Source organism: Quercus robur, chromosome 8, assembly GCF_932294415.1.
Source record: "Quercus robur chromosome 8, dhQueRobu3.1, whole genome shotgun sequence".
Classification (NCBI taxonomy): Eukaryota; Viridiplantae; Streptophyta; class Magnoliopsida; order Fagales; family Fagaceae; genus Quercus; species Quercus robur.
Window position 1 is genome coordinate 10,238,243 of NC_065541.1, and position 26,443 is coordinate 10,264,685.

Here is a 26,443-nt window from a genome sequence, read left to right on the forward strand (position 1 = left end):
CTTTCCTTTCCCCCTTTCTTCTCTGAGTTCTCCACCTTATAACTCTCTCCAACAGAACCTTAGCTAGGGTTAGGGGTGGCAATTTTTATCCATATCTATGAACCCGCCCATTACTCACCTTATTTGGATAAGTCTTAACCCAACCCATTTGAGTATTTGGGTTAAATGGATAAAGACCCATTTAGTTATTTAATTAGATGGGTCTAAATGGATAAATCCATTAATACCCACTGAACCCATCTAAAATTTAAAATTAAATAAGCCCACTAATACCCACTAAACCCTTCTAAAATCTAAAACTCAAATAAACACATTCTAAAATCTAAAACTTAAATAAATAGTATGACCTCAATCTCACTCTCCTTCAGATTTTCTCAGTAACCAAACACTTTAACTTCTAGATTTCTAAACATTTTCTCAAAGAGAGAGAGAGAGAGAGAGAGAGAGAATTCAATTCTTTCAAGCCCTAGAAATTTTCAAAGAACGAAGAGAAACCCTAGCTTTTTCAAAGTCAGCCATGGACAATGAGAATCGAGCAACGACATCGTCTTCTTCTTCATCAAATTTGAGCGCGTTCTCCTTCATATCTAAAGGTTGGCAAGAGGTCCGTGACTCAGCGAACGCAGATATCCAACTCATGCGCCACCGAGCTAACTCGTTCAAGAACTTAGCGACGTTGTTCGACCGAGAGCTTGAGAATTTCTTCAACTCGGCTTCAACTTCGTTTTCTATACCTGCGATTTGATCGCCTCTGACAGAGATTGATTTCGTGAAGAGGCTCCAGCCGAAGCTTTTGGAGTTTTGGTGGGTGTACTAGTCGTCGGATTTCAGCAAGAAGGTTCTGGAAAAGTGGACTCCGAGGTTGCGGATTCAGATCGATTTGTCAACGATAAGGAACATGATTGTGGCGGAGGTGGAGGATGGGGATGGAGTTGTTGATTTCGATAAGGTTAGGAAGAGGAACGTGGTGAGTTTCAGAGAGTTTTGGGGGGAGTGGAAGAGTGAGGTTGTAGGAGACGAAGTAGCATAGAGAAGAAAAAAGTCATTTTTTTTTCTCTCTGTGTGGCTTTGTTTGGTTTTGGGGTGTCCACGGGTCGGTCCGGATCAGGTTTGTGCCCAACCCGAGACCGACCCGATAGAATCGGGTTGAGAAAATCCTGATCCGCCACTGACCGGTGAGGGAGTCGGATCGGCGCTGTCGGTTTTGCGCCGGAAACACGGTCGATTCGGTCGGAACCGTCCATGGTGAAAATTCTAGTCAAAATAGTTGATTTCAGGTGAAAAAAATGCGAAATCTGGCGAAGATCTAACCGGATCTGGTGAGATCTCGCTAGATCTTGTGAGATTTCACTAGATTTGGACGAAATATCACTAGATCTACTTGATAAGTCGCTGAAATATGAAAATTTGTTGCCAGAATCTGAAAATTTGAAGTCAGAATCTGGAAATTTGAGGCCGGAATCTAGAAAATCTCGCTGGATTTTGGAAAATTTCGCCAGATTCTGGAAATTTCTACCGGATTCTGGAAATTTTTTGCTGGAAATTCTTAGTACATCGGTCAGATCGGGTTTTTCGAGTTTTGGGGAGGAAAACTGACACTGACCTGCCGAAGTCGGTTTTTGGAACAAATGACCCGCCGCCAATCGGTGACTTGATCGGGTTGGCCGGTTTTCAAGTCGGATCTAGTCGGAACCTTCGGGTGGGTCGGATCATCGGATTGGATGGACAACCTTAGTTTGGTTGTTGATAAATGAATTTTGTGTAGGAAAAATGAAAGGAAAGAACAAGAAAAGTGATTTTTGAACTTTTAAATTTTTTTTTAAAAGTTTTTAACAAGTTATTTATTTATTTGGGTTATATTGGGTTAAATGGGAGAGTAACAAATTAAATGGGTTGGGCGGGTAATAGATAATTAATTTATATATAAACGGGTCATAAATGAATAATTACACACCCAACCCATTTATCACCCAATCCATTTATGACTCAACTCGCCCATTTGCCACCCCTAGCAACGACGAAGCCCAGGACTTGGTTAGTGGCATCAACAACACCACCACGCAAGGTCTTCTCGATTCCCACCACAAGATTGACCCCATTAGTGCCGTCAACGGACTCTCGCCCTTTCTCTCTCAAATCGGAACCCACATGGTGATGGTGGTGGTGCTTCGATCTAGAGCTTGCCGTCAATGGACTCTCGCCCCTTCTCTCTCAAATCGAAACCCACACGGTGGTGGTGGTGGTGGTGCTTCGATCTAGATCTTGCCTTCAACGGACTCTCTCATCCTCTTTACGGCGGCGTTGTGGATCGTGGCACGACATTTGGATTCCAAATTTGGGTACTATCTCTTCAAGAAACGATGAAGCTAATCTTGTCATATGGTGTGTTTTTTCTGGTTTCTTTAATGAGGTTGACAGTTGGGGTTATGTTGATTTTCTGTGTTGTTTAGCTAAGATTTTTGCTAGTTTTTTGGGTGGGTTTTGTTTGGATTTTTAGGAAATTTCATTTATGAATTTATAAAGGGATTTGTGTTGTTTGGCTTGGATTTTTGCTTGTTTTTCTGGGATATCTGTTGGGAATTTTCAAAGGGATTTATGTGTGTTTGTTTGGCTTGGAATTTTGCCTTTTTTTTTGGGGGGGGGGGGGGGGTTTCTATTGGTTTTGAAAGAGATTTTTATTGGTGGTTTTGTTGATGCCAGTGACTAAGTCATGGGCTTCGCCGTGGCTAAGGTTCCATTAGAGAGAGTTTTGAGATGGAGAACTTAGAAGAGAGGGGGAGAGGAAAGAGATAGAAGACCGAGGAAGAAGAGAAAAAAAGTAACGGCGTTTTTTTTTTAAGTTAAGGGACAAAATTGTCTTTTCGAACAAAATTGGTAAGTTTTAAAATATTTTGAATTTAATTGGTATTATCACAAACTATAGAGGTGATTTGTGGAATTTATCCTAATTTATTAATAAATCAACACACGTGACTTGTCTGTTTGGGAATATAAAATGTTATTGAAATCATCATGTTCACCTGTACGAAGATTTTGCCGTGATAATGTTGTTGAGAACTAAAGGACATTTGTTGGCATTTTCTTTAAAAAATTTCCATTTAAATCATACTTTGAATGAATGGCGTGAATAACGGTTTGGTGATAAAGATAATTTATTAATAAATCAACACGTGTGATTTGTCTGTTTGGGAATATAAAATGTTATTGAAATCATCATGATCAGTGTACGAAGATTCTGCCATGATAATGTTTTTGGGGAAGGGTGAGGTACTGACTACTGAGGCCATATTATTGTATTATTCTATAATGTTTTTGGTGGAAGGGTGAAGATTTTACTCGTATATAATTCTTGCATTATGCTATCTTAAAAAAAAAAATCCTGTATTATTAGTTTTCTTAAATTATTTTATCACGAAATCATTACTTTATCTCAAACCTGACACATCTAAAATTCATTGCATTTTTTTTTTTAAATTTCTATTATTTTATTTTCTGTTAAGGAAAGATTGATGTCCTAATTATTATGAAAATATTATAATAATTTATTACATTTTTAGTACATTTTTTCTTAAAGTGCATGCTTACGGCAAATACTGGGAGGATTCTAAAAAATAAGGGTCAAATATTGGGAAAGAACAGGGGTGGCATTAACTTTGATCCATGGGGTTCAAATGAACCCCTGAGTTAGCATATCTGTGTATGTGTGTGTATATATATATATATATATATATAGTTGTTTTGACCCTCTAAAATAAAATTTTGAACATCTTGAGTCCCTAACTCTAAATTTTTTTTAAGTCCAAGTCTAATTGAAATAAACTTAAATATGACCGTTTTAACAATCAATTCTTGTAAATAAAGTTACAAATAATTAAAATTTTTGATCGAATCTACAAGTGGAATGTTTGAATTTGAATGTGTTTTTTAATTTGTTATTTGTAAGTGGGGATTGGGGCATGAGCCTGCCAGTCAATTAGTGGTTACTAGTTAGTAAAAGTTAACAGTAAAAACATTCATATTAGTCTCCTCAAATTTTTAGCTAAATTACCATGAAAAACTTTAATTTTTTTTAGTTTAGTTATCTATTATTTTTCTACACACACATTAGCCTCGACACTTTATTGATATAGGAATTAAATATTATTTCCTTCCTTTCACATTTTTAATCCCAATTTCTACAACCACCGAGCACAACCACAACTTAGCAATGCACCACAACTTGGCAAGGTAGCACACCCACAATCGGCAAGGCAGCACAACCCGATAAGGAAGCACACTCACAATCACCAACAAATGCCAAAATCCACTCAGCTTCCACAAAGAACCCAAATCACAAATCACTTAAATAAAAATAAAAAGATCAAACAGCAGCAAAAGAAGCTAGATCTAATCACTAGAACTACCGGATCACACCACCAAAACCGTACCACTACCAAAAACACCAAATCTGACGAAGAGAGAGAAACCAGATCACACCACCAGAACAAATCCCACCACCACCAATCCACTGTCGTGCCCACCAAAAATACTACCACACCTGACACCACCATTGATCTACCACCTAGCCCACCAGTTACAATTAATTTATACTTTTGATCGAATTTGCAAGTGGAGTGGTTGAATTTGAATTTGTTTTAATTTTTATTTGTTAAGTGGAAGTTGGGGCATGGGCTAGTCAATCAATTAGTAATTAGTAAATGTTAACATTAAAAGACAATTAAACAATTAGACAATGGATGATTCTAAATAAATAAATAAAAATTAAACAAGGGGGTGGGACAAGGGAATGATTGAGTGAAAACAAAAGAAAATGTTAATAAAACAAAAATTTTCTTAACAGAATTACAAAAAAACTAATAGTTGTCAAAATTGAGCTAAATTGTTAAATAAAAGAATGGCACAAAGTAAAGACATAAACTAATTGATAAAAATTTTATAAGCAATAATAATTAAAATTCACTTAACAATAATAATTTAATATGTTTATTGTATATATTTGTTTTAATATGATATAGAAATCCCACTCTAGTATGTTTGTTTCAATGAGAAAAAAAGTAAACATTCTTATCAAATTCTAAAGATAAATTTTTATTGTTGAATAAAGAACTTAATATTGAATCTTTACCTATATTAAAAAGAAACCATTAAAATTTTAATTTGTTCAAAATTTTATTTTTGGTAAATAAATAAGAGTAATGCTACAGTCACAAACTATTTTACAATATTTTTACAAATTATTAATGTAAAAATTTTTTATTAGTTCTAATATGAGTCCACCACTAACATCACATTTATATTTATCAATGATTATTTGAAAATTACTAAAGTCACATCAGCAGTTTGTAAAAATGTTGTAAAATAGTTTATGTCTATAGCATTACTCAATAAATAATGAATATAGAAAGCAGGACATATTATTCGACTATAAAAGTTTTTAGTGACTAATATTTGTGATTTGAACTCTAAACTCTCATTGTTCCAATAATTACTAAACTAAAAAAAAAAAATGCCCTTAGATTGCATATAAACATTTTGGTATCAGTTTTTTTTTTTTTTGGTAGCTTATATTTATATTATTTATAAAAAGATATAGTTTTTGATAACTTTTATGTTAAAAGTACAACAAAAAAGTGAAAAACTAAAACTAACTTTTTTTTAAAAAGTTAAAAATTATATTATTTGAAAAAAAGAAGATAAAAAGTAAAAAGCAAAAATAAATAAAATAAACAAAAGTCAAACTTACTTCACATGTATCTGTTTGAAAACAATTTATTTAATTTTTGTTAAAAATATGCTAAAGTATATTTAATTTAAAAAAAGTGAAATTTTAGAAACTGTAGGTAAAAAAAAAAAAAAAAAAAAAAAAGATTATAAAAACAAAATTTTTGCTTATAATCTTGTTCCCAAAAATACACACAGGTTCTCAAAAATAAAGTTTTTTTTTTTTTAGAATTTTTTTATTATTTTAAGGATAAAAAAGAAAATTTCGATATTTTCCAATCAGACTGCACTGCAGGTATAGCAGCATGAATAGGCAGACAATACTGGGACAGAGGAAACTTCGGGCCACCTCATCAGATTCACCGAGTCAAAAGTATTTTGAAGATAGCTTGGAAAGTTTTCGGTACTGAGAGGGACCCTGTTAATCCATCATATTCATGATCCTCACAAATGTCAAGCATCCACGAGGCCATAAATGCGAGAAATAGTGTAATCTCTCTCTCTCTCTCTCTCTCTCTGGGTTTTGTGGTCAGGCTTCACTATCTGGTTGATAATTTAAGCACTTATTGGTTATTATTATACATAAATCTTTTAAACCACAAAAGTTAGACCGAATACATTAAAATATTGGGAAATGGATAGGGGGATGCAAACAACAAAACTTGAATTTTATTTTGCTTGGGGATCAAATTCATTATTAATAAAAATAAGTGTAATATAAACTTTTTAAAGTTAGGAGCTGTTTTCATTTTCACTATTTATTTCAAATTTTTTATATTGGTCTTTCGTGTTTGATCTGTTTTTATATTGGTTTTGTTGTCCATTATGTTAATAATTTAGATCGTTAAGCCATAAGTGTCAAATAAATGTCATATATTAAGACACATCGCCCATCTAAGTCTAAATTTGTTAGCAATCTGATCATTAAATACTAAATAAGTGACATCCATTAATATGCATCACCCACGTAAGGGACAAAATGGGCTTCTGCCCTTTTCAGGGAAATTAATTAGCTTTTTGCCCTTCTTCCCAAACCAAACTAAATAGGGAAATGCCCCTCTTTTGAAACTCGACTTTTTCAAAATCGAGTTAAGCCCTATAGTGACGTTTTCAAGGACCTATAGTGACGTTTTAAGGACCTATAGTGACGTTTTGTAACTTGATATCCATGAAATCGAGTTATAGGCAATTTTCTTAAAACGTCACTATAGGTCCTTAAAAACGTCACTATAGGGCTCCAAATTTTTTTTTTTTTTTTAACTCGATTTTGAGAAAGTCGAGTTTCAAAAGAGGGACATTTCCCTATTTATTTTGGGAATAAGGGCAAAAGACTAATTAATTTTCCTGAAAAGGACAGAAGCCCATTTTGTCCCCCACGTAAGTCCATTATTGTTAGAAAGCCATTTGTTAGATGCTAGATAAGTGTTATTCATTAAGATACATCACCTGTGTATATTGTCACGTGTCACTAGATTACTAATAAAAATGAACAACATGACTAATATGAAAATAGAATCAAACATAAAGGGTTAAAATAAAATTTTTTAAAATAAAACCAAATTTAAGTTTTAAGGGCCTAAAGTATACTTTTATTTAAAGAAAAAAAACAGTTTGAGAAAAAGTTCAAGAATGTTGATGCTCATTTTTTCTAAAGACCCAATTCTTTTTAGGCACATTTTCGTTATTTGTATTATTTCATCCTCGTACATGGCCAAGCCCATGTAATTCAATGGAGAAATTAAAGGAGTGTGATAAAGAGGGTAAAAATCAGGTCTATTTCGGGCTTAACTATGTGTTCAAGTGGTAAATTTTGCCAAGCAGGTTGAGAACACTAGTAATGTCTATGAGCCCATAAACAAGTTTATGTGTTGGCGACTAACACTTGAAAAAACATAAGACTGATCTGCTTTATTTAAATGAAATCTCGGTTGAATTGCTCTTAAGCCATGAGAAGCATGGTGGCTTCAATAAATGCCTATTGACATATTCCCATTTTAATTTAACTAGTCTCTTAGAAGTTGTTTCCCACATGATAAAGACAATTTAGTCAACAAATTACCTGAAATCATTGCAAAACTAGGTTGCCCTAATATCTAAATTAGAACAGAGCTCAAGGTTGTCATTCTTTAAAATATCCAGCAACCAAAAACTTCGATTCTTATTTTAGAGAGATTAGGCATGTTCTAGACCTGCTATAAAATCTTGTCAACAATTCATGCATTAATCAAATTTATCTACCCACCAATTATACTTATTCTCCAACTTAATCCTAATCTTTTAATATAAGAAGCAGTTAATCTTAATGCTTTGTGTGTATGTTTTAGAACAAATATGAAATACCTCTCTCTCTCTCTCTCTCTCTCCATTTTATTATTTGTGACTAAATAAAGATACGAATTATTCATTGTTGATTTTGCGTTAAACTGAATAGTGGGCTCAACTCTCTTCATTTCAAATCCAGGTTGATTGGCACAACTTCATTTTCCGTTTGCCACTCCAAAATCGACCCCAAGAAGGAACAAATGACTCTTTTTTTTCTTTGATAATTTGATAGTTTTAAACTTAGCTCTAACAGCTTTATAATTTATTTTTAGTAAATTATAAATTACACCCTTAAAGTTTAGAAGTGTTTGAATTTTACACCCTGAAATTTCAAAATTTAGAGGTATAAATAAAATCCAAACATTCTCAAACTTTAGGAGATAAAATCCAAAATTTTAAATCTCAGGATGTAAAATCCAAAAACTCCCAAATTTCAGAGGGTAAAATCCAAATTCTGAAACTCCAAAGTGTAAAATTTACACACTCCCAAACTTTAAGAGTGTAATTTGCAATTTATCCATTTGTTTTTTATTTTCTTCTTTGAGAATATAGCTTTTAAAACTTCAGGGCCACTTATCAGCTTAAACACCCTAGGACCACTTTTAACCATCTCGCTAATTGAAAAATGGATTGAAGACATCATATTAGCTTTAATATCAAGGATTTAGGACCACTTTCATTGTTGCAATGGGAACTGCATTAGGGACCTCTCATAAATATAGGACAGTATGATTGAAAGCACCATTATATGGTGAGATATGTGATATGTCCTACATTTTTCATTATTTTCTATCTTAAAACTTTTCTTATTTATAAATAAAACCTTAAGGGCTCTGAATAAGTAGGTGGTATTAGGTGTTTTCGGTGTATGCATCCTCTCTCTCTCTCTTATGTGGATAGACCCCCACAAATATGAGGTTCACACTGATGTGAGAAGGAAAATACATGGTGTTTTTCCCGGAACAAGATAAGGTTTGTATACTGACTGACACTAGGATATAGCCAACACCATTTCTCTTGAGATATGTTGTTTCCAAAAGGCAGCGGTCCCTTTCTTTTTTTTTTTTTTTGAATTAGGCAGCAGTCCCTTTCACACCCTTTGGCTTCAAAAACCAAATGAAACAAGGGGCTTCAAGGACATGAGTCTCTGTATCCGAGGACATTACCTTTTTTTTTTTTTGGATACACGAGGACACTACCTTTCCATTTAGGTACAGATATTCACATGGGTGAGCAGCACATAATGGCATGTGGCAGGCCCTTTCAGTTTCATGTGAATCTCAGCAAGTTATTTAATCCTCTAATGTACCTTAAAGTCGGCAGTTGGGTATATTTTGGAACTTTCCTTCCCCTTTCCACTTATGCAAAATTTACTGTTTCTTTTAGAATAAAAATCTATTTTTTGTATTTTAGATAACCATTCTTAAAAACAACAATGTCTGATTACATATTTTATATTCTATTTCATTAAAACATCACATTTCCTTAATTGTTTAATCATGTTTCTTTTTTCATACACAATTCACTCCCGAGAAGTGCAAAGAAATAATAGTAAATAATAAAAATAAAAATCTTTTTTCATCAACTACAAGACTTGTATATTTGCACAAACACATAGCAAAATTCCATTTTGCATATCCTGTTCATAATTGATATGGATGATTTTTGGGATTCGTTGTCTATATTTTAGGCTTTATGCTATTTTACATGAGCTAGAATGCTCTACATATTTAACACCCAACCTTTTTTCTTACATATAATCATGGCTTGATACGCTTATATAATAAAATTCATCTTATATTTGTTGACATTTCAGACAGGAATATTAAGCAGCATAATGGGGTGTTCTACATTTTAAAACCTTCCCTTCTCAAATAATGAACTCTAATCTAGCTTATGAAAATAAAATTCATCATTTAGACTAAATTTTATTGAATGGATTGGTACTTGAGCTCTGGATCTTTGTTCCTGCATCTTAGATGAGTGAAGATAACATAGCATTTCATGTGTGGTTCTTGTACTAATTATTTGTATTTAAGAAGTTATTGCTAAATGCTAATTTACCAAAGAATTTTTTCCTAAGGTTGGGTATTCAGTCACATGTATCTGATTAAATGATAAAACATCTCAATGAACTTAATCAAAAGTTCCACAATTACCATAACTTTAGGCAGATCATATAATCAGGGTGGGCTCGAGCATTATTATCATATAATCCTTGGGGCCAACCCAAAGCCATCCTCACAATTTCGCCAGGTACATTGTAAACGAGTCTGACTTCACTAATCCTTCTCTCAATTGGACCAACCATTTCCACCACCTCATTTACCAAAGCGACACATGAGCCTGATTACTAAAAAGCTATAGGGCAACTATTTGTTTGAACCAGAGGTGTATTACAAACACCGTCCATCCAGTCCAGCCAATTTCAGACTTCAGACCACCCATGTCATTGAACAACATTACTGCAAAAACATAAGAGCAATTTAAGAGTTATATACAAGTAAGCTAGATTAGGATAAGGCAAAAGGCAAATGGCCAAATATGGGTCACTTGTTGGTATTGGATAAATGGGGCATCCACTCTGGCCACTGGCCAACAGCACCACTTGACCTGGGATTATATTCTGTGTATACTTCACCTACAGTTTCATCCATAGAAAAAGAAAAGGCCTAAATTGTGCCCAGGGCACATTCTCCAATTGTCATAGTAACATGCTTGCAAACACATGAATTGCAAATTGCAGTCCAACACACTGCTGGTCCACAAATCCAGACTCAATCTGGAGGTTATACTTTAAATCCACCCCGTGATTCACATGCCACTCAAAAGGAAACAAAAGTTTAAGCTACAAACAAATATACTTGATGCTGATCTTGTATAAATTATTCATGAAATCTATACCTGCTTTTTTTTTTTTTTTATTATTATTATTATTATTATAAGTAACCGAAATCTAGACATCTGGCGCATCAAATAGTTGAGTAAACTGTTCGATCATCAAAATATATGCAATATCCAGCAAACAAAGGAATTCAGAGAAGAAAAAGGTGTAAAAATTTAAATATAACTGCTGTTTTATGACAAAACGAAAGAGACTTGGTCCATAGAGACATTCATAAAGAATGCAACAATTTAGTGTTTCTCAAGAAAAACATTTCCAAGAGATCCGAAAGGAGATGTGGCTATCTGTTGCTGGCAATTTGATGAGCCAACAGAATTCATTGTTTCACATGGTCCATTAAAGCAAAATAGCCATTTAATTTGCTGACATCTCACTTTTTGAGGAAATATCTACACAGTTGATCAGGTGACAAACAAAAAGATAGGGATGATACTCTTATTGCAACCTGAAATGCCTATTTCTTCCCCTTGGGATCTAAATTCATCTCTTGAAGGTTCAGCAACAGATCACTTGAATCAAGGAAAACTTTGTTGGCTGAATTTGAGACAGTATGAGCAATTTCTCTCGCAGCTTCGATCTTCCTTAAAGTGGTAAATGCTGGATTGTTGGCGATAGCTTGACCAATCAGCTGGGCACTCTTGGCTTCACCCTAATATTGGCGGGAGAAGAAAATTAAGTGAGACATTTACATCATCCAGAATGCAACACTAAATCCATAAAAGACTTTTTAATTACAGATTAGCAATGACACTTAATAAAAAAATTACAGATTAGCAATGACATGATTCCCCTTTTTCCCACACTATTTCCCACTGCCATATTTCCAAATTAGTTCTACTAGCAATGATATCATGGGCAAAAATGTTGAGCAGGGAAAACACCAAGTTCTTTCTATAAAAGGTTCATAAACAGTTAAGAGCAAACACAGGTATGCAGTAACATAAATCCAATTTAATATCAGTATCTAAATTTGAGGATTAAGAATTTGTTCTACATTACCTGAGCTCTGATAATAGCACTTCTCTTGTCTTGTTCAGCCTTCTCCACAATAAATTTAGCCCTCTCAGCTTCTTGTGCAGCTACCTGTTTGGCTTCAATAGCAGCTGTAAATTCCTTCCCGAAAGTTAAACTCGTAATTGACACATCATCCAGTGCAATATTGAATTTGGCTGCTCGAGCTACTAAAACTTCCCGTATTTCCCTACTAACAGCCTAGAAAGAAAAGGTCAGAAGCATCAGGATTAAGCAAATGATCCATATGATAAAAATATGCAAAACAGAACATTTGCACAAACTCTTTCCATTGCCCATTGAACTTAATCCTAACCAGGAAGGATGCAAAATGAAGTCCAAACCATTGGTGATTTTCACTACTTTCAGTATTTAAATAAAGAATTGGAGTGCAAAATCAAACTGTGAAAAAGTATAGGCCTTGCTGCTAACCTCTCTCTGAGTAATGAGCTGGCTGGCATTATACCTTGCAACCACAGCTTTCAGAGTTTCATGAATAATTGAAGGCAGGACCCTTTCATTAAAATTCTCACCAAGGGTTCGATAAATTGTAGGTAACTGATTTGGCACAGGACGGGTAAGAACTCGAAGACCGATTTTCACCTATAAAGTGAAACCAAGATACATGTTATGTAAAAATCAGAATATATGACAGATTGTGATCACACAAGTAATAAATTTGAGCAAACAAATTTAACCTTGCAGAAACAATATTATAACAGCCATCAGAACATCAACATCCTATATAAACTCTTCAGCCTTAACCATGAAGGCATTTTTGGGCATAGAACTGCTTCAACTGTATCTGTATGTGAGTACAGAAAACTCCACAAAAAATAGGGAGGAGCTGAGGAGAAGAGGGCATCTCGTCTTCTCTCTCTCTTTGGTGGGGGGTTGGGGGGGCAGGGGGGGGGGGGGAGGGGATCAACAAATTCGTGTTAACTCTTTAACTTTTTGAGATTACTGAAGCAGTAAACAAACTACAAGACATACAGGGAGGCAAGTCTAGAACCCATACAGGATTCAAACATCACTAGAAGAATTGACAAGTGTGACAACCAACCCCATAACTTGATACTATCCATAATACATCATTAAGGCAAAGTAAGCATTAACATCCAGAAAAAATCCGTGGAAGAAAGAGAGAGAGAAGAAAAAAACAAACATCAGAACAATCACAAAGGATCAGGAATACAAAAAGTTTCCTAGAGGTACTACAAGAGGTTTACATAAAAATTTCAAACTTTTGGGTACATGGTTTTAGACAATGGTATCCACACTCTAAATGGTGAGTCAATGCCTGAAAAAATAACATCATAGTAATATAGGCATCTAAGTGCAACATCACCCTCATTTTTCCAGTACTGATGAAAAATAATTTCAACGAACTCCTCGAAAAATAATTCACAAAAAGAAAATAAGATCTAGCAAATAAGGGTTCTTAGAATTCATTACAATATTGGCAATTAACATCTTCTATACAAATAGAGAAATAATCAAAACATGATAAGTAATGTGCAAGATTCATCATGACACAGTCTACAAAAATCACATAGCATCGATACTGAGACCTTGTGAGTGATATCAGTTGCTATATTTAAGTGCTTGATGAAATCACATTTCAAGCTCTATGATATCCCAAAGTGTTCAACCTGTAACCTTTTTTTTAACTGAAAAGATAGTCATGATATAGTTATTTTCATATTGCAGTGAAGCAAACCTAGTTAGTTCCCATGGTCATTGTTCACTTAGGAAGTTTGTTCTTAACATTATATAAAGCTAAAACAATGCTTATAGCCAATGTCAATCGGATCTCCGAAAGGGGAAAAAACAAAGCACACTCAAATAATTGCAGACATTCATACAAAAAATGATAGGCAAAGGGAAAAGAAAATCCAATGCGTAGAGAGAGAGAGTAAAATCTCAGTAATTCTTTCTTTTATGCATACTGGAAAGATAAAATGACAAGAGGCACCTCAATACTTAGGGTGTGTTTGTTTCATGTAAAATATTTTCCGAAAAATACTTATTTTCCGGAAATGCTATTTTCAGGAAAGGAAAATATTTTTAAGTATTTGGTTGCATTTCAAAAAATGTTGTGAAAAATATTTTCTGGTGTTTGGTTGTGTTGTTGAAAATACCATAGAAAACACATTTTCTACTTATTGCTCATATTTTCTCAGTTGCCAAACAAATATATAATTTCATTACTCAATCTAGAAACACAAATAAAACCCAGAAAAAAAAAAAAATTCATAATCCGGTCAAATTGAGAGAAGAAGGAAGAGAGAGAGGCGACTGGGTTCGACGAGAGGCTAGATCGTGCAGCGCGGTACTGCGATTGCGATCAGCGCAAAAGCGAGATCGCGATCGGGGACGACGAATCTGGGTCGAGGACGATTGGTTTTGGGGTGCAACGAGAATGATCATTTTTAGGTGGATCGGTGCTAGGGTGCGACGATCTTGCCGATGGTGCGATTGGCGCGATGAGGGTCTGAGATGGTGCGATCGAATGGGTTTTCTGGGTTTGACGAATGGGTTTTCTAGGTCTTGGGTTTTCTGGGTTTGACGAATGGGTTTTCTGGGTCTTGGGTTTTCTGGGTTCGACAAACGAGCTTGGTCTTGGGTTTTCTGGGTTCGTCAGAGTTGGTTTCTGGGTTCATCGGAGTCGGTTTCTAGGTTCGGTCTCTTCTTCCTCTCTCTCTCTCTCTCTCTCTCTCTGTGCGTGGGCGCGATCTCCGTCTCACTCAGCTCTCTCTCTGTTTTCCGGAAAATGATATTTTAAGGTAAAATAAAAACGGAAATCAATTTACACTCCAACACAGGTGAACTGAAAAGCATTTCCGGAAAATACATTTTCCATGTGCAACCAAACACCCGTAATACGGAAAAACATTTTCGGAAGTGATTTTCACCCAAAACAAACACAGCCTTAGTTTAAAACAACAAGAATAGAATTCCTGCAGTTTCTCATGACACATAAGTAATTCCCCTGGGGTAGATCTACTCCAATGTTTTCAATTTTTTTTTGGATAGGAATGGCTAAAAATATCCTGAACAATAAAGCATTTATGCCCCAACTTAAATTTATATATGAAATCAAGAAAAATGAAGAAAGAAATTATACAAATGGTTAAGAGAAGAGAGTAAATTATGGAAACCACAGCTGTGAATGCATAACATGAGGGAATTTAATCAACAACAGAGTTGGAGCAATTCTCTGGAACAGAAACAAGAAAGGCATTTACCATCTGGAGGTCACGGCTTCCTGAAGTACTCTCCACTAGATGGGGTCGTGCACGGACATCATAGATGATTGGCCTCTCAAACCATGGAATGATAATGTGTGTCCCTTCAACATAAACCTGCATAATCAGAATTTAAGACCCAGAAATTTGGAAAAATAAGAGAAACTATACATATCCAATGATGGAAGGTATATGAATTTCATGAAGGAAAGAGAACAAAATAGTTTTATCCAGGCTCAACAATCACATTATAAAGCCATCACTATGTAATAGATCATATTTGATTTGACTTGAGCATCCAATTTTAAGCTCCAGTGGATGCAAAATTGTCTTGATTCTCAAAAGAAAATTGCTTAAATTAATACAAAATGACTAGCTGACATTGACATTTCAAAACATTTTAAGTTAATCAGGTCTGATGTGAATAGTCAATTCCTAGAGTACAAGAAAGCTATTGCAACATATTGACCTGATCTTTGACACCACCTATACGATTGAACACAATTGCTCGATGCCCTCCGTCAACATTATAGAGACTGTTGGCAGCTGCGTACACGCCAACCCCACCAAGAAGTCCCAACTTAAGCAAAGTAGAAGCTGCGCCACCACCCGGAACCTTGGGAACTTTAACGTTGTTGAAATTCATGTTCCTGCAATTTCAGTATAGTTAAAGTCAGAAAATCAAATGAAAGTGTTCAACCAACCCTTCCATCATAAGCAGAAACCGGAAATCCAACTAGAAGCCATATATATAAATGTAAGAATATAAACAATGAACTCAGAAGAATGGAATTCATGTTAACGATAGAAAACCATCAAAACTACAAAAAAGAAACTCGAGATGAACATAATAGAATACACATAGATTACCAAAAAAAAACTTATTTGTTTCCAGTAGACACGAAATGCCCTCATTTTATTAGTCAGCACATGAAGGAAATCCAAATTTTCTTAATCGAACAGGCAACTCTTACTTGTTTTCCCAACTTCATTTTCTACTTAAAAGGATATTTAAAACTCGCACTCATATCAAGTAGATTACAGATTCACAAGTCATTCATAGAAGCAGATTCTATTCAATTTCAAAATGGTGAAAACCCCATCATTTAGCTGCTCAGAAAAATAATATTTTTTCTCAGAAAATGAAAAACCCAAGTCAAGAAATATCTAATACATTATAACCCAGAGCCCAAAATGTGTGATTTCGTTCCATTCCCACACTATCTATGCAACCAAACTGAACACAACATAAACAGAAAAATACAAAAAACACAATACAATATAGATTACTTTCTTTTTCCTAAACTTTCTCAGAGACCAGAAAGACGAAAAAATAGGGAGAGAGAGAGAGATTCATAGATCTCCATACCTTCTAGTCTTCACCGCTAGATGAATACAGGAGGGTTTAGGGTTTAAGAGCGAGAAAAATCAACGAAGGGCCACTTAAAAAGAAATGTGGGGATAGAGGTTTTGGACTTACAGGGCCGGGCATTTATTGGGTCCATAATTGGATTTTTTTTTTATAGGTCCATAATTGATTTTTGAGTTAAGTTATTTGATGTTTTAAGGATGTTATTTTAAAAAAAAAAAAAAAAATTTGTAAGAAAATGAAAAATCAACTGATTTTTTTTGAAAATATTTAGGTTTTTCATGAAAGTAGTATTAAAATTTTTCTAAAATGGTTATTTAATAAATACTCTAAGAGTACTTGTTAATAGGACCCTCAAATTTTTTTAATTCTGTGTCCATTCCATGATAATCTTTAATTCTTCTACAGGGGTGTTCACCAAATCACAAAAATCGCATCAAAATTGCTCGCAAAATGATATAATTGCATTGCACTACAAGTAACAATGCACTGCACCACATGGTGTAGTGCAATTTGCGGTTTTATAAAAGGAAACTACACAAACTGCATGGCACCCTTTCTATATATTAATATATTTATTTTTTTAATATTAAAAAATTATTAATAGTTTAATAATCCTAATTTTCAAAAAAAAAAAATTAATAACCCTAGCAAGTGTTAATTAAAAAAACCAACCCAAAATAAAGAAAAATAGCTCAATAGTTTAAAATTTAGCCCAACACAAATGGAAAAAATTAGTTTTGGGTTGGGCAGAAAATGCCCAAAATTTGAAAAATATATTGGTTTCAAATTGCATCTTATACACCGCACCGCACCATATATTTGACCACAAAAATGAGATACGGTGAGGTTATGGTTTTTAGTTAAACTCTAAACTGCACCGCACATGTGACTGCAAAAATGAGGTGCGGCGCAGTTATGGTTTTGGCTAAACCGCACCGCAAAGTATGGTGCTAAAAATTGCCAAAACACCACCACACTGCACAACGAACACCCCTACTTCTACCTTATGTCTTCTTCTTCTTTTTTTGATGGATATAGTAGATTTTCAATCTATAAATCCCCTCCGTGATGATTGATCTTTATCATTTGGCCAAGATATCAATTTACGTTATGTCTAGAGTTTCATTTGTTTCGATGAAAAATATTAACTATCTGTAAATTATTTTAAGGAATATTAGATATTTTCAAGTGTTTGGTTGTATTCTTAAAAATGATTTAGAAAACATTTTCAAGTATTTTGTTGCATTCTTGACAATGATATGAAACCTTTTTTTTAAAGGGGAGAGAAGTTTAGATTTTAAAAAATCATGACTGGCGACCAGTTGCAGCATTAGCGGTGGTTGGCTGCTAACATGGATGACTAGGCTTGAACTTGCTCCCAACAAGGAAATAAGCATGTCCAAAGCCCAAAACATTGGGCCAAGAAAGGAGAAATTAATATATATAAATACAATTTAAGTATCAAATTTAAAAAAAAAAATTATTTAAATGACACGTTACGGTTTAACTTTGGTTGAACCTTGTTCTAATCTCAAAAATTTTGAACCTCTGATTTTTTTGGTTTTTTGAACGGCTTGGTTTCAAAATCATGGATAAATCTAGTCAAGTTGAAATAAAACTGTTTTTTAGGGCCAACCTTTTGAAGAAAAAAACCATCTTTGAAAAATTCAAAACCTTAACCAATAAGTTCTACTTTTTATACTAACTTCCTCCTATAAGGGAGCATTCTTAGAATTACTATGAACTAAGAAACCTCCTCTGACAAGATTTCATAAACTAAACACATTTATATCTATTTTATGAAACTCACGGCTTGCTACTGCTGGAGGTATAGAGAACCTGAGTTAAATGTTTTTTAAAAATATTGGCCGCACAAGTTCTCTTTTATTTTGGCCCTCAGAGATGAACTCAGTTTAGCATTTAACTTTGAAATTTCAAAATTAGTGTAGAATTACATTTCAAAATGTAAATTAGTGTAGAATTAGATGCCAAAGTTGTTGGGGGATCTTCTCACCACCCATTGTACTACTAACTTGGGTTTAAATTGTCACCCTTACAATATCCTGGATTTTGACCACTGGTTGCTACTTCGGTTTTTTGTGGAGGCACAATTCTATCACACCCACCATGAAGGAAACCATCTGGCTGATTTGCTAGCCAAAGTGGGAATTAAGAGTTACTTTTTTTTGTTGTGAGCCAATTATTGGAAGAGGCTGAGGCATTTCTCACTCCGGCTATAAATGAACTAAATTGTTTATAAAACTTGAACTTAGTTCAATAAAAAACTTGTTCATGTTTGTTAGTTTATGAACAAACAAAGCTTGAGTCTTAGTTTTAGACTTGCTTAATAAATGAGCCGAGCCCAAGCCTCTCTCAAAAAAAGGTTCATGAATGGACTCATAAATAATATGACTCGATAAAAAGTAAGTTAAGCTTATACTCATTTATGAATTTGGTAATAAGTTTGATATGGTTTGACATATAAACTTGTGTCTTACTTTATTCGTTTAGGAACAATTTATTTAGTTTTTTGCTGATTTATTTTTTTTCCTGAAAGTGTGCTAAAGTATATTTTTATTCTTTAAAAGTGAGAAAAAAAGAAAAAGAAAAAGAAAAAGAAAAAGTGAGGTTTTAAAAAGTATAAAAAGCAGAAAGCTAGTTTATAAACTATTCCTAAACACGTAATAAGACTTCAATTAATTGAGAATTAAAACCATTTGTCCAAACCAAATGAGCTTGATAATGTACTTATGTTGGATCTTAAGCACAGATGTTTGATATTGAGCTTAAGTTTAAGCTTGATACTACTCTCGAACTTGAATATTATTTGTAAAATTGGTTTGAACTCGAGCTGAACTTGAATATTTTACTTTTATTGTCAAGTTGAGTTTAAATATTCATTACTTGACAAAATTCAGCATGTTTACTACCCAAAGTATATTTTTATTTTAGGGAAATATTAACGAATAACCTAAAGGCATTAGTTTAAGAATTATTTTTAAGAACGTTTTTATGAAAAAATGATAAAGTAATTAATGTTATTGACAATTTTTTATATTTATTATAAAAATTATTTAAAAATAATTTATTAATAATTATCCGTACCCGTCAACATAACCCTCTACATTTTTACTTTTCTTTTACTTTTCTTTTGATGGGACATGACCCTTTACTTTAATTATGTCTTAAGATTTCGGCTTTCCAAATTTAAAAACGAATAGGAAATGCGGACAAGAAAGAGAAATGGACCATGTGGTGTGAACTGTGATAAAGTTATTGACGTTGTAAGGAATCATGATCTTAAAAAATAATAATAAGATATGTTTTTTTTTTTCTTTTTTTGGTTGATAAAATAATAATAAGACATGTTGACGAATCACGAACAATTTATGCGTCTCCAACTAGAAACCCTCTTGGCGACGCACTGTCTGACGCGGCTCCACCAATAAACACTTCGGAGTTCTGCATCTTTCTTTGCCAATTTCGATTAGTTTATTCTCTCTCTTTGCTGAGTTTGCTTTGTAAAAACAACACCTTTTTCTCTCTCTCACATTCACATTTTCATCCAACTGTAATTATTTTGTCTCTGTCTCTGTCTCTCTGTGTGTTTTTTGTTTTTTTTTTTTTGGTTGGAAATGGACGAAGTGATGACAGCCGCAGATGCGTCTTCGAGAGTCAGATCGGAGCCGTCCATGATCCCCTCCAACCTTCCTCTCCTCACCGCTTTCCTCTCCTGCGCTCTCGCCCAGTTTCTCAAGCTCTTCACCACCTGGTAATACTGATACCCTCTCTCTCTCTCTCCCAATTTTTTTCTGTACAACCATAATTGGGTCCTCAAAAAAGTAATTGAAAAGAAAAAAGGGAAATTGAAAAAAAAAAAAAAACCCATTTTTTATTATTACTGTAGATTGCTTTGTTTGTTTGTCTTCATGGGTACTTTCTCTTTTGAAGTTTTTGTTGGATTATCTAAGATTTTTAGTCAATATTTAGCCTCTCACTGAATTTGGAGCCTCTCTGTGTGTAGAGGAACAGTTTGGGTCCTCAAAAAATCAAGGGAAAGACAAAAAATAAACCCTTTATTGATTGTTGTGTATTGCTTTGTGTGTGGGTGGGTGTTAATGGGGATTCTTGCTTTTGCTAGATTATATAAAAATTTAGTAAATATTTGGGTTCTCAGTTGTCACTGAAATTTGGTCACTCTCTCTGCAGAGGAATAGTTTGGATCCTAAGAAAGTAAGGGGGAACCTCGGTTTTAATTCCTGTGTATTAGTACATTCTTGGTGGGTGTTAGTGGGCAATCTTTGTTTTCCTGGATTATATAGGAATTTTGGTGAAAACTGATATTTGAACTCTCTGTGGTCCGTTTGGAATAGCTTCTTGTCATTGGCTTATTTTGCTTAAAATATAAGTTGGGTATAAGTGCTAGAAAAAGTGAGGCTTTAGGCAGAGGGTGGTGGACCAAAAATACGGCAGAGTGTGGGGGTTAGTGTTCAAATGGTTTCAAGGGCTGAATGTGGTGAGCCTCACACAATGGCAGGATGGGATAGCTTTTTTTTGATAGGTAGATAGTGGGGGAGAGGGAGGTGAGATTTGAACCATGAAGTAGGGGGTAAACTCATAAATTTTTCACAAGACTCATGAAGTAGGGGGCAGCTGTTGAGGGAGAGATTCCCAGAATTATTTTGAATAGCACATGATACAGAGGCATAAGTGCTGGACCATTTAATCATTTATGGGGAGACCCATCACTGGGACATCAATTTTGTCAGAACAATTCAGGATTGGGAGCTGGAATCCATGGTAACTTTCATGCATCTCATTTATTCCAGTCCGATGAGCTGTAATAGACTTGATACACTTTGTTGGAATCCATCGTCAAGGAACATGTTTGAAGTCAAATCCTTTATAAACTATTAAATCCTTCAACCTGGTCTTCCTTCCTGTGGAAAAGTTTGTGGAAGCCTAAAGTCCCAACTAAGGTGACATTTTTTCTTTGGACCGTGGCTTTGAGGAAAATCCTACTATTGATGGAGGCGGCAGGTAATTGTGTTGCATGTATAAGTCATGTATAAGTTGGCTGGGAAAACTATAAAACATCTGCTTCTTCAATGACTTGTTGCTCAAGAGCTTTGGAGTATGGTGTTCATTTTATTTGGGGTCTTGTGGGTTATGTCGAGGGGTGTGTTTGGAGCTTTTTGCAAGTTGACAAGGCAAGTTTGGTTGTAGTGCAACAATAGTGTGATTTGGATTGCGATCCCTCACTATCTCTTGTGGTGTGAGAGAAATGTTAGGACCTTTAAAGGATGTGAAAAGTCTGTAATAGATCTCAACCTTTCCTTCCTCAAATCTTTATTTGGGTGGATGAATCGTTCCTCTTTACACTTTTGCTAATATGTTTGAGATGCTTGATAGTTGTTCATTTTTTGCTTAATGTTGGTGTATTTTATTATGTACACATCCTGTTTACACATGTACCATTTTAATTGATAATAATTAATAAATGAAATGCTGTTTGTGAATTTTAATATGTCCTAGTTTTTTTTTTTTTTTTTTTTTTCTTATTTCCCCATATCATGAATGAATTTTTGCCTAATCTTTCAAGGTATCATCCTAGATGTGCAGGTACAAAGAAAAGAGATGGGATTCTCGAAGGATGCTTGGGTCAGGTGGAATGCCTTCGTCACATTCAGCAACTGTAACATCTCTTGCAGTTGCTATTGGCTTGCAAGAAGGAATGGGAGGACCAGCATTTGCTGTTGCGGTGGTCTTGGCATGCGTTGTATGTACTTGTTAACCAGGTCTTGTTCATTCTTTTGTTTGTGTCGGCATGCTCGCTTATGATTACTTTAGTCTTTGCCCACGTGTACAAAAAGCTTGCAGTGAAAGTAAGGCAGTTTACTATTACTTTTTGTAATTTATTTTTTGTTATTATTATGTCAGAGTTTACTGCTGGTACCATGAATGAAGAACTTCTATTAGGTTCTTGGGTTATTGAAGTCCTTTTTATGGAGCATCTATCAAGTTTTTCACAAAAGGATTTATTTATGGTACTAGGTTCAATGCAAAACTTGTGAAGTGGTTGCTTTTACTTGCATAAGGGACTTACATCATTTAGGTGCCACTGATTAGCCTCGTATAAAAATTGAATGGTTGCCTATTGTTCTTCAAGAAAATTTATTAGCTATCATGTGGACTCCTTGGGACTGGAGCTTCTGGTTATTTTGTCCATTTAATCATTGTATAACAACATTCCTTGTTTTAGTTTGTATCCCTATTTTATTATCAATATCTATAAACTTACATGGGATTGGGCTGCCTAGATTAATATTGATGGCTCCTTGCAGGTAATGTACGATGCTACTGGAGTTAGACTTCATGCTGGTCGCCAAGCTGAAGTAAGATCATATATTGCTAGCAGCGTACTTTGTTACTTGCATATAGTCTATATTGCCTTAGCAATAAATAAAGAGGAATTTGTTACATATTGTTGGACACCTTTGGATTATATCAACATTAGTCGTGTTTATCATTGGCTCTATATTACCCTGTTTCTTTTGGTTTGCATGATGGCATTTGGCGCTAGTTTTTGTTATGGAACCTTGCTAATTTTATTTTGTATGTTGCTTATTTCAGTTACTAAATCAAATTGTGTGTGAGCTGCCTCCTGAACACCCTGTCTCTAATGTTAGACCTTTACGAGATTCACTCGGTCATACCCCGCTTCAGGTCTGTTGCTCTTCTTTGGTCTATATTTAATTATTTATACAGATATAATTGTTTCTGTTGTCCTCATGTCAAATACATAGACTTGAATGCTTGATCAAATGATCAGAATATTATTAGCATATGGATTGAAATTTCTATAATGAAAAACAAAAAGGGGCGGGAAAATGGTTTGAAGTTTGTCTATTCTAAAGAGGGAAGTCCACCTTTGGTGGTGCAAATGCTAAGACTCATTACACTTTGTATTCTATAAGACTCTATACTTCTCCATAGATCAAAATACCGTTAAAGAAAGATCTTGTTATGATGTTCTATACTTCTCAAGGCATGGAGATCTTACCTATTTAATTTCTTTGACATAAGTGACAAAACTTACCATTGATGTTAATGTATTAATACCTTAGGTGAAAATAATTTTAAAAAAAATTGTTTTATTCCTTTTTTTATTTTTATTTTTATTTTTTATAATATTTTCTCAATGGATGAAAACCTATTTATTTACTCTTGCAGCTATTGATCTATTTTTTTCTCGAAGCTGTTACTTCAATTATAATCATATTAGTGGTAGGAAGCTACTTTGAGAATCAATGTCTTGCCTTGCAAAGTCTATTGATCTCAAGAGGTGTCTATTATATGTCCATTCTAATGGGAACAAGTGAAGCTGATAATGTAGTTCTCACGCCAACAAAATGGCCTGTTTTAACCTCTTCATAGCTGTAGCTGGTAGCCTGGTACTTGTTCCTTTTACGTCCATAGTGCAATTGCATTTTTTGTTGAAGACAAAAAGGTTGCCGGAATTCCTTTTGATAGTCAAGGCATAAATGTTCTATTTGAACTCATTCATCCTTAAAGTTGATCATACACACACCATTCGCATGCTCAATCTTATGGTTTGAAACATGAGACTTGAGAGTGAATGATCTGTTTGTTTTGTGTGATTTTTTTTTCCTCGATCAAAATGACTAAAAACTTGTTATACTAATGATATGACTAAACGAATATTGTTCCGTTGGTATTTCTGTAGGTTGTTGCAGGTGCTATATTGGGATGTGTGGTAGCGCTCCTCATGAGAGGTTCTAGTTAAGGGGATGATATAGTGAATGGCAATATTTTGGTCATTCTAGTCAACAATTACCAAGCTGGCAAGCTTTCAATGTGGTCAGAAGCTTTTCTGCATTGAGATTTGGATTTGGAAAGAGAGGTTTCAGAGTTGAGACTATAGTGATTCTTAATTTGATGTATGCATACTAGTCTTCATACGAGTGGCTTAATGTTAGATGTAATTAATTCCTTGTTATTGGTCTAAAATGTTCAACTATCTTCTATAATGATCCTGGATTAACAATTCTTACCAAAAGCTCCGCAGTTTTTATTTTCGTTATAATTGGGGGAAGGAGATTTGTTCTTTTCCAGGGGAGAGTTGGACAATGCTACTAAGCAATAACTCTACAAGGCTCTTGGTAAAAGCTCCACATGTTTGTTCTTCTAAATTACTAATATAGTAATATGAAATATCTGTTTCTGATGAATCTTTAAGATAGGCTGCGCCGTTTTTACTCAATTCTCACAACAGTTTTGAGTTCACAAGGAAGATTTTAAAAAAAAAAATTATTAATTACCTTTTTAATGAGAGGTATGATAAATAAACCGTATCAAAAGATTAGGACACCAATTAGTTTTTGGTGTAAGTGAGGTTTGAATTTCAATTTTTATTTAAATGACAAGAGTCTTTACTAGTTGAGTTATAAGGATCTCATAGGGGAGAATGAATTCTAGTAGTAATCAAACTAAACCCTAATGGCACATTTTTAAATCGATGAAGATAGTATTGAGCAAGTGAGACTGAGTTTTTAATTCAACAGGTTGATTAAAAAATTAGAAGCATGCTATTTAACTCAACAATTAACGTGTATGCATCTGTTTTGTGTTATTTAATTTTATTCAATGTGTATACCTCTTGGGAATAGTTTATGTCACTCCTGATATCACAAATGAATCTGACTTGAATTCCATCTGTATCCTTTTTCTTTTTTCTTTTTTTTCTTTTTTTTTTTTTAATTTTTTTATGGGGCTGGGTAGGTGGGGTCTGTTCCAAAGTTGTTGAGGAGAAGAGACAAGAGGAGTAGTAAATGCATTAACACCCATCAATTGTCTCTACATTAAAAAATGTGGGTGGGTGGAATGCTTTAAATTGAGGCAAATGAAGGTCTCTGATTGTTTGCCGTCGCAGTCAACAATATGAAAGGTCTCTGATTGACTTGCCCAAAAATAACATCAAAAGTAGGTCAGTAGCCTCGTGGGACAGATGCATCTTGGCTTATAACAATATGAAAGTTCTTTTATTTATTTATTTTTCTTTCTTTTGTAGCAAATTTCTATGAACCCTACAAAATAGGATCAATTAGATTAAAAAAAAAAAAAAAAAAATCTAATGCTTGCATGATGCATCATGAATGTGTCCAACCCAAGATCCAACCCCATCCCTTACCACTTAAATAAATAAAACTTGTTTTTAGACACAAATCCAAAATTGAAGACTTTTGCTATATTTTGGGAGGGGAAATAGTGCCTAATGTTGAGAAGCTCATGTTTCCTAGGCAAGATTGTTAAATGTTACCTCGCATCCACTTGAGTGGGAAAAGAAAATTCCAACTCATATAAGCATTCATTTAGTAAATAGAAAATCCCAACTTGGAGTACTATTTAAGAAAACATTAGTTTCATACATCCCAACTCAAATAATGATTGAAAAAAAAAAAACTTATTTTTCAGTCATGGATAGGGTATTAAAGAATCCTTTGTAATGTTCATTTTGGGTTGGGAAGTGTACGAAATAATTTGGGAAGATCTTGTACTTGTAGTGATCTTCTTGGAGGTTTTGGTTGTAGAAAGTTGTGACACAGACATGTATTTGTTGGATATATATAGAGGGCTTTAGGGTTGTGGGCGTATACTATAAATAATGTATTGTGTTACTTGTGTGTGTTGCGTTTGGTTGGTTTGATACTTTGATTTATGTCCATCTCAAAAATTAACCCATATAGGCCGAGCTAGCCACTAGGTACATGTACAATGTATGCTAGCTATTAAGCTTGTCTAATTTTTTTTTTTCCAACCCAAAAATATAACCCAATTAGCCCA

General features: G+C 34.3%; 2 protein-coding genes across 3 annotated transcripts; one reads left to right on the forward strand and one right to left on the reverse strand.

Annotated features, from left to right (window-relative positions):
- Window positions 1–11,077: 11,077 nt before the first annotated feature.
- On the reverse strand, window positions 11,078–16,723 carry LOC126694534 (prohibitin-1, mitochondrial-like). The gene is made up of 6 exons (XM_050390867.1): window positions 16,577–16,723; window positions 15,677–15,857; window positions 15,208–15,324; window positions 12,392–12,562; window positions 11,948–12,160; window positions 11,078–11,597 (listed from the first exon to the last, which is right to left on the reverse strand). Exons 2-6 carry the CDS (start codon window positions 15,851–15,853, stop codon window positions 11,403–11,405), a joined length of 873 nt encoding a protein of 290 aa, XP_050246824.1. The 5' UTR covers window positions 15,854–15,857; window positions 16,577–16,723; the 3' UTR covers window positions 11,078–11,402.
- A 3,225-nt stretch (window positions 16,724–19,948) lies between these two features.
- On the forward strand, window positions 19,949–24,659 carry LOC126694535 (uncharacterized). Of its 2 annotated transcripts, none has more exons than XM_050390869.1 (5): window positions 19,949–20,351; window positions 22,194–22,358; window positions 22,924–22,974; window positions 23,213–23,305; window positions 24,327–24,659. In XM_050390869.1, the coding sequence occupies exons 2-5, from the start codon at window positions 22,194–22,196 to the stop codon at window positions 24,384–24,386; spliced, it is 369 nt and encodes a 122-aa protein (XP_050246826.1). In that variant the 5' UTR covers window positions 19,949–20,351; the 3' UTR covers window positions 24,387–24,659. The 2 variants fall into 2 exon arrangements, with proteins under 2 accessions (XP_050246826.1, XP_050246825.1); XM_050390868.1 differs by having other exon boundaries at window positions 22,202–22,358.
- Window positions 24,660–26,443: the final 1,784 nt, after the last annotated feature.

Coding starts and splice junctions, on each gene's coding strand:
- LOC126694534 (XM_050390867.1), bottom strand. CDS start 15,853: ATGAATTTCAACAACGTTAAAGTTCCCAAGGTTCCGGGTGGTGGCGCA. Junction 15,325..15,676: donor TAGGTGGTGTCAAAGATCAG/GTCAATATGTTG, acceptor CTGATTATGCAG/GTTTATGTTGAAGGGACACA. Junction 12,161..12,391: donor AGCTCATTACTCAGAGAGAG/GTTAGCAGCAAG, acceptor TTTTCTTTCTAG/GCTGTTAGTAGGGAAATACG.
- LOC126694535 (XM_050390868.1), top strand. CDS start 20,215: ATGGACGAAGTGATGACAGCCGCAGATGCGTCTTCGAGAGTCAGATCG. Junction 20,352..22,201: donor CTCAAGCTCTTCACCACCTG/GTAATACTGATA, acceptor CTAGATGTGCAG/GTACAAAGAAAAGAGATGGG. Junction 23,306..24,326: donor TCGGTCATACCCCGCTTCAG/GTCTGTTGCTCT, acceptor GTATTTCTGTAG/GTTGTTGCAGGTGCTATATT.